This window comes from Canis aureus, chromosome X, assembly GCF_053574225.1.
Source record: "Canis aureus isolate CA01 chromosome X, VMU_Caureus_v.1.0, whole genome shotgun sequence".
Lineage (NCBI taxonomy): Eukaryota > Metazoa > Chordata > Mammalia > Carnivora > Canidae > Canis > Canis aureus.
The window spans coordinates 17,031,077-17,049,530 of record NC_135649.1 but is presented as its reverse complement, the minus strand read 5'-3'; the positions used below and the strand labels follow the sequence as shown (position 1 = coordinate 17,049,530).

Genomic DNA, 18,454 nt, shown 5'->3' with positions numbered 1-18,454 from the left:
CCTAATACTATTGATAATGATAAATACAGCACACAGCTCAGATTGGAAAACACAATTCAGGATCCCTGGGTGGCTCAATGGTTTAGTGCCTGCCTTCAGTCCAGGGCATGATCCTGGAGTCCTGGCTCGGGCTTCCTGCATGGGGCCTGCTTCTCCCTCTGCCTGTATCTCTCTGTATCTCTCATGAATAAATAAAATCTAAAAAAAAGGAAAAGACAATTCTACACTTTCTAATCCTGCCTATTCACCTCCCACACCTTTCCCTACCGAGTTTTCATTTGGGCCCAATGAGTTGGCCCCTGTCTGCTGCTCTAGACTGAGGGCTGGACATGTGTCACAATGTGATAGGATAATAAAGACAGGAGACCAAGAGAACAAGCATTTTTGGAGCTCAAATGCCTGAAGATGGGTTTGCAGTCAGAGACCAGAGATGGAGTTTTCATGCAAATAATAATGATTGTGTATAACTCTCTAACAGAGAGGTTTGTTTGGGGGAAACAAACATGGGTATCATTCATATACTTGAAATCTTACAATAAACCAGAACACTAAAGCTTCACAGTGTCACTACCCTTTGCATCACTGCTCCTCACCCTCCTTTCTTCTCTGCTTTCCTCTGCTGTAGGGGACAGGGTAAGGTCTATTCCCTTGAAGTGGCTTGCAGTCAGAAACCCTGTCCACCCACCCACAGGCACATCTCCTCGTGGGAGAAGGCACAAGGACAGAGCAGATAGAGCCCAAACACATAGATTGCACCCCTAGGATACTGGCAGTCCCCTCATTTCTTACCAATGGACATGCCCTTAGTAGATCTTGCAAGAAGAGAACAGTTCTTTTAGGAGAAAGACAAAGAGGGAAGGACATGTGCCTTGAAGAACCTTGGGTCTCTTAGGGTTAACCCAGGTCACACAGCCCTCAATCCATCCTGGAAGGACAGCTTGTACATGGGGGACATAGTGTCTCCTCCACGACAAGATTGTTTTAATGCAAAATGAAACCAAAGAAGGTTCAAGTTTCCCTTCGACCTTGGGGTTGTCACAAGCACAGAATTTCAACATTGTTCACTTACACTATCTGTGCACAGCTCCAAATTCATTCTGAGCACATTCCCCATTCCCCGCCATCTCTGCCAATTCTCCAGGCGTGGGATAAATGAAGCCCTTTCAGTCAGGTCTCCAAAATTCGTGGAAATATTAACGGCAGGAATATGACATTTGGAATTGTATGTTGTTGTAAAGTAGGAAAGGCAGTTACATTTTTTTCTGGTGGCATTTTTGAAACAAGTTAAGGAACACACCTGAGGATGAGCTTTTCTGAGCTGGGATTCTCAGAAGCACCAGAGACAGAAAAACTCAAATGATGACTTATTTGATAGCTCAAAGGCACTCCCCATTTTGAGAGCTTAGTCAGCTTCCTCTTTATTTTACAAAGGAAACAATTTAGAGGGTGTGACTTGTCCAAGGTCACAGGGCTAGTAAAATGGCAGAGTCATGTGTTTAAATGTCCCATTTTCAAAATTCTGTTATACACAATCCAATCCTGGCAGGGGGGGCTTGTTGTGTGTGGAAATTAATAAGATGATTAGTTGCTGTGAAGATTAAATGAGATAATGTCTGTAAAGTGCAGTGCACCATAGCTACACAAAACTGAATGAATATGTTCTAGCCGTCACACATTTTCTTTCTTTTATATTCACATCCACATATATTTTAGGTTTACATAGTTGTAATGTTTATGTCTATACCACATTGTGATCTTTTTTCATTTAACATAGCCTGCATACTTACCATTTTAATGCCTAAAAACATTCCATCTGGTCGGTAGACTCTACTTTTTTTAGACACTTTACCATTATTGAACATTTGGGTTGTTTTCAGTTTTTCATCCTTATAAATAGTGGGGCTTAGAGCAATCTTACATAGCTTCCCACCCTCCCACCCCCGTGCCCCTTTTGGGGTTGTTTCCTTAGAATATGTTCTCAAAAATGGAATGAGACCTAGAAAAAGCTCTCAAACCAGATTGCTCTTTAGAGAAATACCACCAGTTGACTGTGTTTGTGTGTCACCAGCGATGGGAAGATATATTATTGCAAAAAAAAAAAAAGTGGTTTAACTGTTCTGTCTAGGCATAGAAAAGGAACTTGGGTATTCTTGCCGGAAATTTCCTTTCCCGGCCCCCACCCCCGCCCCGCTCACCCCACCCCTGTACCCTTGGCAGTGATAGTGCCCTCTTAGCCTTTTTCTGACTTCCTCCGCCTGCTCAGTGTCTTGGAACAAAAGTGACCATGCTAATACAGAACGGGATGAGCAGTTTTTTATATTAAAATCTAACAAAAGCCTCACACGGAGCACGGCTATCCCAAGAGCTTCACCCAATCAAATGCTGGAGATTCACTTGTGAATTTGCATCACAAACAAAAAGAGGATTTGGGTTTTTTTTATTTATTTATGATAGTCACACACACAGAGAGAGAGGCAGAGACACAGGCAGAGGGAGAAGCAGGCTCCATGCAGGGAGCCTGACATGGGACTTGATCCCGGGTGTCCAGGATTGGACCCTGGGCCAAAGGCAGGCACTAAACCACTGCGCCACCCAGGGATCCCAAGGGGATTTGGGTTTTAAAGAAAAGTCTGCCATTTCAGAAAGAAAAAAACCCAACTGTGGATCTATGTATCTGTGGGCTTAAATTTGAACATTTGGCCCACTGGGCTTGGGATGCCTATTCTGACTTCTGTCACTTACAAATTGTCACTGATTTAATAAGTTACATTTTCTTTTTTTTTTGTAAAGATTTTGTTTATTTATTCATGAGAGACACACACAGAGAGAGAGAGAGGCAGAGACACAGGCAGAGGGAGAAGCAGGCTCCATGCAGGGAGCCTGACATGGGACTCGATCCCAGGTCTCCAGGATCACGCCCTGGGCTGAAGGCGGCACTAAACCACTGAGCCACCCGGGCTGCCCAATAAGTTACATTTTCGAGTGTCAAGGCCCTTTGCCCTCCATGCAGCATTTCTTTAAATACTCAAAACTACCCTTGATGTGAACACTGTTAACATCCCCATTCTATGGATGAGGAAACGGGAGCTTAGAAAGATATTTAACTTGCCCAGAGTCACACAGCTAGGAACTGCCTGAATTGTGATATGAACTCAAGATCTGCTCCACTCAAAGGCCTTTGTGCTTGACCTTGTCCTGCCTCTCAAGCTCTCGCTCTCGTTTATGATCCGGTGACTCATCTGCCACACTGACTCCAATGTTGTTTCAAGGAGCAAATGAGACCAAAATCCCCAAGTGCTTTGTAACGAGTAGACAAAACATTGTATAAAGTTGGGTAGGCACTTTATCAACGTCAGGCATTGTCACTTGGATTGATTTTAGCTGAGGTGACTCTATAGGACTCTAACAGGATCACCTAGCCCCGCCCTAGGCTTTCTGGAGAGACTTGGTGGTGGTTTCGATCCTGAGAGCAGTTTCTGTGGAGTGGATCCCCGATCATATTTACACTATGCTATCTGCAAAGGCAGTGCTTCTCTGTGAGGGACCTGTACATTTCAAGATGAAACTCACCTGAATTGAAGTTCTTGTTCCTTATGGTGTTTTGCATGTTTCAAAAGGAGGTAGATGAGCTAAACAAGAGGTGGTACTCAGAGACTCATCTTCCGAGCAAGCTGGGCTCTTGTAGGTCTTATTGTAGTGGGCAAATGACAAAGTTAGGGGGTGAGAATGGAAGAAGTCACAGTCCCACTTCTTTTCCTAAGAGGAGAAATCGAGAGTTAGACACAGTTCATCTTCATACTGAATCAGAGACTGTTAGGAGACTTTGGAAGAGGCCTTGAACATCCTCTCCCATTCCTAATTTCCTGAGGATGGCTTTACTGCTTTTGTTAGCAATGTATGCACTGTCCTGTGTAGCAGACTCTGTCATGGGGGAAATTTGGGAACAGAATGTCTTCAGGGATACCTGGGTATGATACATCTGCTTGTGACATGTCTCCCTGAGTGTGATGTGCCTCTGTCCCTTACATGCATGGTCTCGAATTCTTTTTTTTTTAATTTCCTTACGTCATCACTACACCTAACACGTGGCTTCAACTCAAGACCCCGAGATCAAGAGTCACATGCTTCACTGACTGAGCTGGCCAGGCGCCCCTGGTGTTTAATTCTTGTACAATCCTAGGAAGTCGATACTATTCTTAAAGGCCTTATTACAGCTGAGGAATTCCAGGCTCAGAGAGGTTAACTAATCTGCCTCAGGGTTCACCATTGCTAAATGAAACCACTGGGCATATTTATCTCCCCAAAGAAGGAAACTGGAAGAGATTGTAATGGAGTTAAGAGGCTGGAGTTCTAGTTCCCACTCTGCCACTTCACCTTACTGGTATGACCTTGGCCAGAGCCCTTTCTACCTCTACAAGTTAAAGGGTCCTGTCCAGTTATTGCTTTGGTTTTTTGTTTTTTTTGTTTTTTTTTGCTTGTTTGTTTTTTTTTTACTTATGAGAGAGAGAGAGAGACAGAGAGAGAGAGAGAGAGGCAGAGAGACATAAGCAGGCTCCATGCACCGGGAGCCCGATGTGGGATTTGATCCCAGGTCTCCAGGATCGCTCCCTGGGACAAAGGCAGGCGCCAAACCGCTGCACCACCCAGGGATCCCCTAGCTTTGGTTCTTTTATGGCTTTCCTCCCTCCGAAACCTGTGCTAAAATAAAAATAGAAATAGAAACAGAAAGTATGGCGATGTTCCCAAATCAAACATTAAATGATAGAGATCTTCATGCAAGGGACGATAGACCCTTTTCCTATTTGGCAAAGCTAAGTGTTGCTGCCACCTAGTGAAGAAAAGGAGCATGGCCTCTGGGCCAGGTCTGGTCCTGTATTGGCCTAGGGAAAAACTGGCAGAAATCATTCAACTGACTGGCTAATTTATGGGATTTCACAGATATGTTAAACCTTACTATGTTTCTGGAAGCCAATCTCTCCCTTTATCTAAAATGAGGTTAGGGCAGCCCAGGTGGCTCAGCGGTTTAGCGCCGCCTTCAGCCCAGGGTGTGATCCTGGAGACGCCGAATGGAGTCCCACCTCAGGCTACCTGCATGGAGCCTGCTTCTCCCTTTGCCTCTGTCTGTTCCTCTCTCTCTCTCTCTCTCTGTGTGTGTGTGTGTGTGTGTGTGTGTCTCATGAATAAACAAATAAAATCTTTTTAAAAAATAAAATAAAATGAGGTTGGGAGGATGACTGGGTAGCTCAGCGGTTGAGCATCTGCCTTTGGCTCACGAGATCCAGCATAGAGTCCCTGTGTCAGGCTCCCAGCGGGAAGCCTGCTTCTCCCTCTGCCTAGGTCTCTGCCTCTATTTATTCATGAGAGACACAGAAAGAGAGCGAGAGAGAGGCAGAGACCTAGGCAGAGGGAGAAGCAGGCTCCATGCAAGGAGCCCGATGTGGGACTCGGTCCTGGATCCCGAGATCACGTCCTGAGCCAAAGGCAGACGCTCAACCGCTGAGCCACCCAAGCGTCCTGATCTTTAAAAAAAAAAATTTAAAAATAAATAAAACGAGGTTAGGAGAGGGGCTCCTGGGTGGCTCAGTCCGTTAAGCCACTGAGTCTTGATTTGGGCTTAGGTCATTGATCTTGGGGTCCTGAGATTGAGCCCCATTCACAGGCTTGGATCCTGCTTAAGATTTTCTCCTCCTTCTCCCTCTGCTCCTTCTCTCTCTCTCAAAAAAAATTTAGCTTTTTAAAAAATTTTTATTTATTTATGATAGTCACACACACACACAGAGAGAGAGAGAGAGAGAGAGAGAGGCAGAGACATAGGCAGAGGGAGAAGCAGGCTCCATGCACCGGGAGCCCGACATGGGATTCGATCCTGGGTCTCCAGGATCACGCCCTGGGCCAAAGGCAGGCGCTAAACCACTGCGCCACCCAGGGATCCCAAAAAATTAGCTTTAAAAACAAAATTAGGTAGAAGAACTTCTCTGGGCCATATTATTAAGTACTCTTGGGTACTCTGACCCATCTCTGGCCTCCTTCAAGTGTACCTATCCTATGTCCTTTCCCACACCCACACTCCCACTATAATCCTAGAACCCTAGGTCTGAGCAGGAAGGACCCATCCTCAGAGAATTTCTATGGCAACCTATGTCATAGTACAGAGGACAAGGGTTTTGACTGAGGTCACAGAGGCAGTTAACGTAGGCAGCGGTAACAATAGCGTATTCCCAGAATTCGGAAAGGTGGTTTGATAAAATCCGCCCAGAAGAGATGAGATTAAATGATTTGCAAAATCACTTTCCCAAGAGAATAGCTCCCAGGCCTGGAGCAAGGTTTGGAGATGTAATCAATGATATTTACATATTTAAAGAAAGCCTGAGTAGTTCTGGTGGGGAAGAGAGGGTGGTCAGGCCAGAAACCCCAGGAACCCTCCCTTATAGCAGCTTTAAGCACCACAGGATGTTCGATGTTAAAGGAAGTGCTCCCTGGGACTCCCTGAGGCTCCCAGCCTGGAATCTCCATTTCCGGAGAGACATTCCCACCCCAGGGCTCCCAAGGCACCAGGTGTAATCTTAGCTTTCCCCTATGCCTGCGGAAAAGAATTCTTAGAAGTGAGAATGAAAGCATTGGCTATTACAGGGTAACATGCATCTGCTAGAATGTATTTTAAACAATCAAAAGTTTTTAGAACGACGACAATAAATCACTTGCATCTAGTTGAGGGGATCCACTTACTCTTGTAATACTTCCTTGTACAATCAACAATCTTAAACATTAAGGCTAAAATGGCTGACATCAGCAAGGGCATCCACTGAGTCAGGGGCTTTGCATTGTCTCATTTCCATCTGACAACAGTCCAATGAGGTAACAGTGATTATACAACTGAGTAAGCTGAGGCTCAGAGAGCAGTGTACCCAGAGCCCCACAGCTCCCCCTGACTTTCTCAGCCCCTGATTACTACCCTGTATCACCCTCCTCCCTGCCAGCTCTAGGGAGTGGAAGCAGGAGGTGCGCGTGTGCACTCTGGCTAGTGGACACGCACATTTCCAACTCGTAGAAAGGAGTCTGTCCTCACCAGCCCATCCCAACCCCCTGCAAACCCCACCAGAGACCAGGGCAGGGGCATTCTGGTGATCCAGCCTCTCCTCAGGGAACTGATCCACCGGTTTGCTGGCTAGTTGCCTGTAGGGGGAGAGATTACCTCGGGAAAACATTTTCCCTAATTTACAACAAATGTTTGCTGGGCGCCGGTGAAGGGGGAGACAGACTAGGAGAACAGGTGACTAATTAAGGGAAAGAATTTTTGATTATCTGTTGTTTCAGATTATCAGAGCAATTGCTTCTCTCTCTTAACATGGATAATTAAGAATTGACCGTGTAGTTAAGTGATTCAAACCCTCCTCGCTCACATAAAATTCTCTTTGGTAATAAACAAGCATGCACAGAATTATTCGCTGAAAGGGATGGACTTCCTTCCAGTGTTTGTTGGCAGATACAACCCCGTCCTCCTCCCATTAAATTATCAATTAGGCGAAGAGCTTCCTTAAACAAGAACATCTATCTATCACCCATCTCTCTAATACGTATATATCTCTGTAATATGAACAGAATAAGCACAATAGTAATACTACCCTCGTCCCACCTCTCCCCACACTTTTGACTCTTTTTGGTTCCTTAGGCTAAGAATACGTGCTAAGGCTTATAGAACATTTTACGCTGTCTCTGTATAGTTTTTTTAAGGCGGGGAATAATAAGGGCATTTGGAAAATGTGAACAGGAAACAGTTGAACACAAGCTGAGAATGCTGTTAAAAAGAGGAAGTGAGTCGGAGACTAAAGGAAACTTTGTGTTGGGAGGGTCATCAAAAAAAGACCTTTTTTTTTTTTTTAAAGAGGCCATGCCTCTCATGCCTAGGCCCCATGCACCAAGTCTGGACTATAAGCAGAATTTTCAGCTGTTTCCTGAAATAAGCCCAAGGTATATTGACCACAAATTGTTTTCCTGGGGTTGAGATTATCACACATTTCATTAAATCACCCCACCCCTGGTTTTCTAGCCTAGTTTTAGCATGTTTTAGATGCTCAACAAATATTGAGTCAAAATGTAATCAGGTTCTAGGCTTCAAGAATCAAGTGGCTTTCTTCTTGTTAAACAGCAAAAGAAATGAGGAACTTTCAGAGTGTAAAGGGGAGGCTGTAAAGAGAGTAAATGTTCTCATCTCATTTTATATGAATCATAGCTGTAATAATGCAGCCAGCCACAGCATGGGCAGCTCTTCAGTGGCTGGTTTCAGCCACCTTCCAATCCAGCCGTCTACCTGTAGGGTACAATTCACGGAAACAACTGTTTAATTAAAAAGAGAAGACTGCGTGTGTGTGTGTGTGTGTGTGTGTGTGTGTGTGTGTGTGTGTTTAATGCAGAGAAGCTAGAATTGAAAAGAATTTTTAGTATGGAAAAGAATTTTTAGAATTAGGACAATTCTTACTACCAGGAGGCTGTGCTTACTTACGTGGTGTGTGAGAAGTTCCCAAAGACACCCCTTTATCTCTCTAGCTCCCCCACAAGTCTTCCTCCTACCACCTGTGACAGCTACTTAAAACCCCCAGTGGGGAGCTAAAATCTGATCTCTAGTGGCCTCTGTTAAAATCATGCATTTGGGAAGAAGAGGGTAGAAACCACCTGAAATCTTGGCAGGGAGCAATTATTATGTGCCAAGCATAATGCTGGCAAACATGCATATGAAAAGATGCTCGACCTCATTAGTCATGTAGGAAATGCAAATTAAAGCCACAGTGAGATACCACTGCATACCGGATCAGGTTGGTTAAAATAGAAACAAAGCAAAAACAAAACTGATACTATCAAAATGCTCACAAGGATGCAGATTATTTGGACCCCTGGAATATTGCTGGTGAGAGGAGAAATCTTCAAGGAGAACAGGAAGAAAATGGTACTAATTTCGTCTCTTGTCTAGAATGGACCTTTTCCTGTTGAGGGCTAAAATAAAGTATTATAAGCAGGTCCTGACTGGGGCAGTAGCTAAAAAGAGTAGTGGCCACGTGTTATGTAGTGACTAGATCATTCCAGAGTAAAATGAAGAACTCTGGAGAAACACTTAAGTTCCTGGTCTCAGCCCAAAGACGGGAAGTTTATTTGACATTCTCTCTATTAAAATTACATACTTCTGGAAAACTAATTTTTTAAAGATTTTATTTTTAAGTAATCTCTACATCCAACAAGGGGCCACAACCCTGAGATCAAGACTTGCGTGCTCCACTGACTGAGCCAGCCAGATGCCCCTGGAAAGCTTTTTTTTTTTTTAAAAAGATTTTTAAAAATTTACTTTATTTTTTTAAAGTAAGCTCTATGCCCAACGTGGGGCTTGAATTCACCACCCTGTGATCAAGAGTTGCATGCTCTACCAACTGAGCCAGTCAAGCACTCCTCTGGAAACCTAATTTCCACCATTGAGACAATACATGTCTCCTTTCAATTTTAAGAAATTCGTCACTTATTTTTAGTTTTTAAAAAATATTTTATTTATTCATTTGTGAGAGAGACAGAGACAGAGCATGAGCGGGGGAAGGGGGGAGAGGGAGAGGGAGAACCCTGCTCAGCAGGGAGCCTGACATGGGGCTGATCCCAGGACCTTGAGATCATGACCCCAGAAGGCAAACATTCAACTGACTGAGCTACCCAGGAGCCCCAGGAATTGATCTCTTCTTGGGGTAGTGCCTGGGTGTCTCAGTGGGTTGAACATCTGCCTTCCTCTTGGGTCATGATCCCAGGGTCCTGGGATCGAGCCCTGCATGGGGCTCTCTACTCAGCGGGGAGCCTGCTTCTCCCTCTCCCTCTGCTGTTCCCTTCTTATGCTCTCTGGTGCTCTCTCTCTCTCTCTCTCTGTTAAGTAAATAAAATCTTTTTAAAAAGAGAAATTGGGGGATCCCTGGGTGGCGCAGCAGTTTGGCGCCTGCCTTTGGCCCAGGGCGCGATCCTGGAGACCCGGGATCGAATCCCATGTCGGGCTCCTGGTGCATGGAGCCTGCTTCTCCCTCTGCCTGTGTCTCTGCCTCTCTCTCTCTCTCTCTGTGACTATCATAAATAAATAAAAATTAAAAAAAAAAGAGAGAAATTGGGATGCCCAGGTGGCTCAGTGGTTGAGTCTGCCTTCTGCTCAGGGCCTGATCCCAGGGTCCTGGGATCAAGTCCAGCATTGGGCTCCTCACAGGAAGCCTGCTTCTTTCTCCCTCTGCCTCCCTCTGTGTGTCTCTCATGAATAGATAAAATATTTTTTAAAAATAAGAATAAATTAAAAAGAAACTGATCACTTCTATAGATTGCTTTTACTAGGGAGAAGTTTGTGGAATTGGGGGTGGGTGGGAGGGAGGGACAAAGGGAGGGAGGGTGCTCTGCTCCCTTTGCAGAGCTTCTGGGTGCCTGATTGAATTCAGTGCTACCTCTGACTGCCTCCTGCAGCTTTTTAGCCCTCAGGTTTACCTACAGATTTACTGTGTTGCAAATGAGTCCCAGCAACCTAAGCTTCCTAGGATTGGTGACCCTTGGAAACCATTTCCTGATAAGGGGATGCATGTGGCCCCAGGATTTACTGTACCTTTCTCAATCAATACTAATTACTTCCCTGCATTAATGGCTTCTGCTTTCAGCGAGACTAGGGCACCTCCTCAGTTCTGCCATTTCCCTGACAACGATGAATTATAGTCAAGGTTATGCTCTTACCTCCACCGGACTCAAATCACCCTCCTGGCTTGAGAGCTCCGGGAAGCTTTCTAGACAGATGTTGCCATGGTTCTGTTTGCTGGACTACCTGCCAATTTGGTTAATGTAGGTAAATACACTTATGCTCTCTGCCTTTTACCTCTGGAGGGGACCTGTCTGCAGTTAATTGAAATAAAGAATGCCAAATAATCTGAATAAATATACATTGTGTTACACAGGGCAACTAAATCAAGCTGAAGAGTCAGTCTAAAGTGATGACTACTGTAGAGAAGCAAGAGTGCATTGTCATTACGTGCCTGAATTGCTCATGTGGAGGTCATTTTTTTAGACTAGAAAATGACCAATGATTGTACAATCAATAGGGTTGCCAGCTGGTTGATTTCATTCCGGTTAGTTTGGCCAAATACCATTGACCAGAAAACAATCCATCTGACTGTGATCATTTCTAATTGTTCTGACAGAATTGATTGATTGAGGATTTTTTCACCCATGGAAACAGACTTGTTTTTGTATGGTTTTAATATTTAGGAATTTGGAGCCCTTTCCCTCTATAAATGATTCAAAGGTTCCATTCCTTTTTTAGACAAAACACACATCTGCCTGAAGGCTCAAAGATGATAATATGATGCCAATTACTTGCATAATCAAATCACCAAACACTCTGGAAATGACTTACCTTTTTGCCCCAAGTCCTGCAGCATCTTGGGGGTGACTTTCATATCTATTATCTCTTTCCATCTAGAACACTCTGACTCCTGGCATCTCCCAACACTTATAGGGCCCCTTTCAAATGAGAAGCCCTAAAGCTGACCTGAAGCTTCATTAGCTGTTTTAAATTTATGGTAAAATTCCTTCTGCAGAGCACCTATCTTAGTTTTGAGTTGTTAAATAATTAACATGTCTATATTATTAATATCTTCCTCCCCTAGTAGACTCTGTCCTGTGAGATCGGGGACCATGTTTAACTTTGCCGATCATTGGGATAGAACAGGCACTCAATAAATATTTCTTTGCCTAGCACAGTGCCTGATGGGGCTCAGTGCTGGGCTGAATGGAACAGTTAGGAGAGGCCCTACCATTCCCTCACCTTCTGTAGTCAGAATGCCAACCTCCAAATAGTCGATGTAAACAAAGCTGGCTGGGTATACTTATGAGAGGGGAAGAATAGGGAAGGAAGCTGGCCAAGACCGGGAAGCTGGAGGTTGCTGGTTAGAGTGGGGCTGGGCCTGCTTTAGCTCCTACTGTTACCCTTCGAAGCCTCATGGGGGATGGGCAGGAGGCTGTGCACAACAGCAAATACAAGGGAAAAGGTGCAGGAAATCAGAAAGCAGTCATTGAGCATCATTAGAATGAGCTAGTAATAATCATAATAACTACCATTTACCAAGTTCCAGGCCCCATGCTCCATACTTTCCCATACATTATCTCATATCTTACTCATAATGAGTCTGTGAGAGAGGTATCTCCATTTCGTGCTGTGGAAACTAAGACTCATGTTGATACAGAGTTTGGCAGTATTCCCATGGAGGTCCAAGGCACTCTAACCCTGGTCTTTCTGAGTTCAGAGCCAGAACTCCCTTTTAACCACTGCACTATTAGCCAGAAGAAGAGTGCAAGTGTAGAAACTTGCAGAGCCTTCAGTGAGTGGGGGGTCAAAGTAGCTTCCAGGGTACAGTTTGATCAGTTGCTAGAGAGCCAGATGGAACAGATTTATTGCCGACTGGGCAGGGGACCTGTAAGAAGAGGATTTGGCCTGAGCCATGACTAGGCTGGAAGCTGGGTGGGACCAGAAAGAATGAGACCAATAGCAATTAAAGGGAAATATCCAGCACCTAGGAGAGCTCCAGGCTTGCTTCTCCTGCATGGGGCAAAGCTAGACCTGGCAATACTATTGGTCCTCTCCTTGGCCCAAAGAGCTCCCCCAGGTCAAGCAATCTACTCAGGGATGTGACAGGGTGGCATGCACTGCTGTGGGCAGCTCACATGTAGGAGCTGTGTGTTAAGGAGATGAGCTGTATGTCAGACTTCTAAGTTGTAGCCTAGCTGTGTCCCTGAACCCAGACCCTGCTCTGAATTCTCCAGCAGTGGAACGGCAGTGACAGCTGTGAAAACAAGCAGGCTTGCTCATCTTGGCATTGAGTTATAGAGCACATCATCATTATGGAGGGAGTCAGTAACATCTGTCTTTCCTGGCCTTTATTTAACTTATTCTACTTAGGAAGCCTCTCCATGTTCCCACTCTGTAACTACTGTAAATGATGCAAAAGAGGAGCAAGAGACAGAGACAGAAAGAGGGAGAGAGAATTAATTTACCACTGGGTGAAATGAAAATGTACTGAAGTGTAATGGAATTTCATTAACTTCGGAAATGATGATGAATGCTGTCCAAATAATTCTTACTAATGCATAATTCACAGCTGAAAATAGAGCCAAACTCTCCTAAAAAGCACATCCATTTATGCCCCCAAATTAATTTGGTATGTTATTCAGGATGGTTGACAGGATAAAAGATCTACTATGAAATGTAATCATCTATTAAGATTGGGAATCTAGGAGTCTTTCTAGTTTAGTAGATGAGGGGAGCTGATAACAAGTGGCATCTTGAGAGGCAGACACCCACAGTCCTCATTCTCATAATTTGAATCTCCCCAAAGACATAATTTCAGACATAACCACGGAGAAGTTAGGATGAGCTTTGAGGTCTCCATAGCAACCACGACCCAGTTCATATATATATATCCCAAAAGGAAATTAAAATCCCTTTCAACAAATTTAAATGGGGTCAGGAAAAGGCCCATACCTTTCCTGACTGGCAATGTTTTTACATTATATGTTTATATAATATATAAATTATATAGATCATATATTATATACATTTACATATAATTACGCAGAAAGGTTTAAAAATTACTTTCCCATTTTGTGATACTGTCTTTCCTATTCCACAAACTCTCAATGACATTTATCACTTAATGTCTCAAGACATAATAATCCCTTCTTTAAAACCCACTTATGCTTTTTGTATACTCAGGAGAGTGGTAATGGGGGAGAGACCTTTTCACCTTTAGATCTAACACAAACTGTGGTTGGCAGAGAGAGAACATTATTACGAAGGAGGATAGCTATTGGCCCAGCTTCCACCAATGGGAATGCATAGCTTCAGAGGCCAGTCAACATCTCACAATGGAGGCATCATGGCTCTTCTCCACCTTCAACCAATTAGAGAGAACCTTGGTCAAACATATGAATAGTAATGTCAGGATGACTTCTGGAACCCTCTGAATTCCTTCCCCAGGGTGGATTGTGCTGGGTAGAGGTGGAGGTGTTATGGGAGAAGCACTACCTTCCAAGGTCACCCCTACTTGTCTAAATGGCCAGATCTTATGATTTGAGGTGCTGGGGTGGTAAACAAACACATTGGCTGCTGATACAGGAGCATCTGATTCAGAAGGCAACCACGATTTGGCAGCATCCACCAATGGGAAGCCTCATTTGTAGGACCATCAACACCTCACAATGGAGGCATCATGGCTTCACCCCACAGTGGGTCCCTTAACCACTCAGAGAGTACCTTCTTGCTGACATATGAATAGTGATATCAGGGATGACTAATGCTACCTTCTCAGGTCTTTCTCCTAAGATGAGGTCTAGTGGGTGGAAGTGAATATGTCATGGGGCCTACTATCTTCCAAGGCTACCCCTATTCCTCCTAATGGCTTGACCCTATGATTTGGAATGCTTGGGCGGTAAATGAGCACATTGGCTACTGATACAGTGTTAGTGATTAAGTAGAAGGGTAGCCATTGGGCTGGCTTCCACCTATGGGTGACCTTAGTTTGAGGGGCCATCAACACCTCACAATGGAGGCATTGTGACTCCTCCTCCCAACCAGGGGGTCCTCTCAGCCACTCAGAGAGCACCTTGTTCTGACATATGAGTAGTGATATCAAGAATGACTTAAGATATCTTCTACTCATTCCCATAGAACTAGATTTAGTGTGAAGATGGACGTGTTATGGGGTGGGGGGGCATTAACTTCTAGGGCCATCCCTATTTACCCAAATGGCCCTACCTTGTGATATGGGTACTGAGGCAGGGATCAATCAGTACTGAGGACATGATTAAGTAGGAGGTAGCCATTGGGCCAGCTTCCACCAATGGGAGATCTTAGTTTGAGAGGCTGACAACTCCTCATAATACAGGCATCTTTCTCCCCTACATGAGTCCTTTAGCCAATCAGAGAACACCTTGTATTGACATGTGAATAGTCACATCAAGGATGACTTCTGCTACCCTCTCAAGTCCTTTTCCTAGGATGAGATCTGGTGCATAGAAGTGGATGTGTCACGGGGAACTACTACCTTTGAAGGCCACCCCTAGTACTCCTAATAACCTATTGTTAAGGAGTGCTACAATTAAAATCGAGCCCATTGTCTGCTGATATGGAGGTCTTAAGTAGGATGCAGCTATTGAGCCAGCTTTCACCAATGAGAAACCTTTGTTTTCAAGGCCATCAATATCTCACAATGGAGGCATCATGGTTTTCCCACCACTGCCCCTCCCAAGTGGCTAATGCTACCCTTCATTTTTTCCCCTAGAGCAGGATTCAGTGTGTGAGGTAGAAATGTTAATGGGGGAGCACTATCTTCTAGGGCCATCCCTATCCCTCTTGCCAGTCCTACCCTGTGATATGGGTGCTGAGGTGGGAGTCAAGCACACTGGTTGCTAATACAGAGTATGTGATTAAGTAGGAGGCAGCCATTGGCCAGCTTCCACCTATGGGAGTCGTTCATTTGTTAGGTCATCAACGCCTCATAATTTGTTAGGTCATCAACGCCTCATAATGAGGTGTCATGGCTCCTCTCCCCCTCCCCTGTGGGTCCCTCAGCCACTCAGAGAGCACTTTGTGCTGACATGTGAATAGTGATATCAGAGACGACTAATACTATCATCCAATACTATCATCCCAAGAACTTTCCTAAATGAGCCTAGTGAGTGGAAGGGGATGTGTCATGGGGGACTACTGCCTTCCAAGGCCACTCCCATTCCTCTTGAAGGCCTAATTATCATGTGAGATGTTGTGATTGGAATCAAACCTATCTGCTGCTGATACAGAAGCCTTAAGTAGGAGGCAGCCACTGGCCGCTTCCACCAATAGGAGTCCTTCGTTTGTTTGTTAGGTCATCAGCGCCTCACAATGGAGGCGTCATGACTCCTCCCCTCCTCCTCTGTGGGTCCCTCAGCCACTCAGAGAGCACCTGGTGCTGACTTGTTAGTAGTGACATCAGGGATGACTTCTGCCACCCTGAGTTGCTTCTCCTACAGCAGAATTCAGAGTGTGAGGTAGAAATGTTATCAGGGGAACACTACTTTCTAGGGCCATCCCTATCCCTCTTGCCAGTCCTACCTTGTGATATGGGTGCTGAGGTGAGAGTCAAGCACACTGGCTGCTAATACAGAGTATGTGATTAGTAGGAGGCAGCCATTGGCCAGCTTCCACCTATGGGAGTCCTTCATTTGTTAGGTCATCAACACCTCACAATGGACGCATAATGGCTCCTTTCTGCCATGAGTCCCTCAGCCGCGCAGGAGAGCACCTTGTGCTGACACATGAATAGTAATGTCAGGGACTTCATCTCTCCCTCTTAATGGCTTCTCTTGGGGTAGAAGTACAAATTAATAGGGCCACTATCAACTAAGAGGTCCCTGAAATCTTTCCTGCGTTGGTATCCCCACCTAGTCTCCCTGCTGCTATTCTGTGGTGTCATAGACTCCTTATATCACAGTAACCAGATATCCCTTGTGAAAGACCCTTGCCCCTGCCTGTTCTCATACCTAGGGTTTTACATGCAGTCATTGAGGCACATCACTTACCTTATGGATCCAACGTGATTTCTAAGGCATATGTCAGCTTTTCATACTTCAGAGCCTTTGGAAACTGCTCCTTAGCAGGCTTTCAGGACCCCATGTGGCTTGCTCAGTCCCCTCCAGCCCCCCACCCAGGCTCCTTCCCACCATCTGTGCTCTGGGTGTGTAGGTATCAGTGCTTACCTTTGGCCTGAAATGTTTGTGATTTCATCTCCACCCATACTAGTGCTACTTACCTTCCAAGAATAAATGAATAAATGAATAGTAAAGAAATAGTCTCTTTCAGAGACTTCCCCCTCTAAGCCCTAGCTTGGTGACCACTGTGCTACTTGTTCTATGTACCTCACCCCCCACACCTCCCTTTGCCTTGCTCTTCTGATGTGACCGCTAACCTGGAGGGTGGATGGATGTTGGTAGCTCTCTGGATATGAGCCTTGTCACCACGAAGGTGGGTTTCTGATGTCTTCATCTAGGCTCTTCTCCAGTGTCTGGGCTGTCCCAGGGACTGAGCCTGTATTTATACCCAGGTCACGCCCAGGTGGCACTATTATGTGCTAACCAACCCACTATGACCTGGCCTGCACTATGACATAGGTGAACCAGGACTAGGTTATGTCCGAATATATTTCAATGACTGAATACTTTTCAAGGTAGAAGAAACATAATCATGTATAAGCACAAAGACTGATAAAATAACCTTCCCACAAAACTGTTCAGAATTCTGGATTCACAATCCTGCTTCTCCTTTTGTTCATAAAGAGCATGAACAGGTGCGAGGGCTGCTGCCTTACCAGCTCCATGACACTCGTCAGAGGCCTATTGCTTACTTGAGTCTTTTGTCACATCCAGTAGCCCAGCCACATTCTCCTTGTTTCAGAGCTGTAAGAGCAGTGGCTAAACATGTAAAACTTCAGCTAGGTCAGTTCTAATTAAACCTAATGGTTCTTCATGCTTTTGTATTAAAAAATCCTCTGGGGATCCCTGGGTGGCGCAGCGGTTTAGCGCCTGCCTTTGGCCCAGGGCGCGATCCTGAAGACCCGGGATCGAATCCCACGTCAGGCTCCCGGTGCTTGGAGCCTGCTTCTCTCTCTGCCTGTGTCTCTGCCTCTCTCTCTCTCTCTCTCTCTCTCTGTGACTATCATAAATAAATAAAATAAAACAATTTAAAAAAAATAAAAATAAAAAATAAAAAATCCTCTGGGTGGGGCGCCTGGGTGGCTCAGCAGTTGAGCATCTGCCTTTGGCTTGGCTCAAGATCCCAGAATCTTGGGATCAAGTTCCACATCGGCCCCCCACTGCGGAAAGCCTGCTTCTCCCTCTGCCTCTTTCGCTGCCTCTGTCTCTGTGTCTCTCATGAATAAATAAAATATTAAAAAAATAAAAATAAAATACCCTTTGGGTGATGGTCACTAAGGAGGACACTTGATGGGATGAGCACTGGGTGTTATACTATATGTTGGCAAATTGAATTTAAATAAAATATTTTTTAAAACCCTCTTGAACTAAACAACAACAGTGCTCACTTGGGGGTGCCTGGGTGGCTCAGTTGGTTAAGCGACTGACTCTTGATTTTGGCTCAGATCATGATTCTTGATTTTGGCTCGGATCATGATCTCAGGATCTTGAGATCAAGTGCTGATTTAATTTTTGTGATAAGTTTATATTTTACGAGTAAATTTAAGTCTGTGATAGCACATCCAATTTGTCCATTTCAGGTTTTTGCTGTTCATGTATGAACAATTAACAAGCACAGTTAAATCAGCATTACTCAAGGGAGACTCTAGAAGGTCTGTGCAGTGTATGGATAGTTGTTGTTTTAACAGAGACAAGTCGTTTTGGGGTATCTTTTCTCAAGCAA

At 44.7% G+C, this 18,454-nt stretch overlaps 1 protein-coding gene across 2 annotated transcripts in view; it reads right to left on the bottom strand.

The window, feature by feature from the left end:
• Positions 1 to 17,129, bottom strand: part of MAP7D3 (MAP7 domain containing 3) — a 59,633-nt gene extending 42,504 nt beyond the window's left edge. For both annotated transcript variants that reach the window (XM_077889047.1, XM_077889055.1), the window contains exons 1-2: positions 16,989 to 17,129; positions 3,571 to 3,756 (exon numbers count right to left, since the gene is read on the bottom strand). In XM_077889047.1, coding sequence (XP_077745173.1) covers positions 3,571 to 3,607 — 37 coding nt within the window. In that variant the 5' untranslated portion in view covers positions 3,608 to 3,756; positions 16,989 to 17,129. The remainder of the gene's footprint in view (positions 1 to 3,570; positions 3,757 to 16,988) is intronic.
• Between the last annotated feature and the right edge of the window lie 1,325 nt (positions 17,130 to 18,454).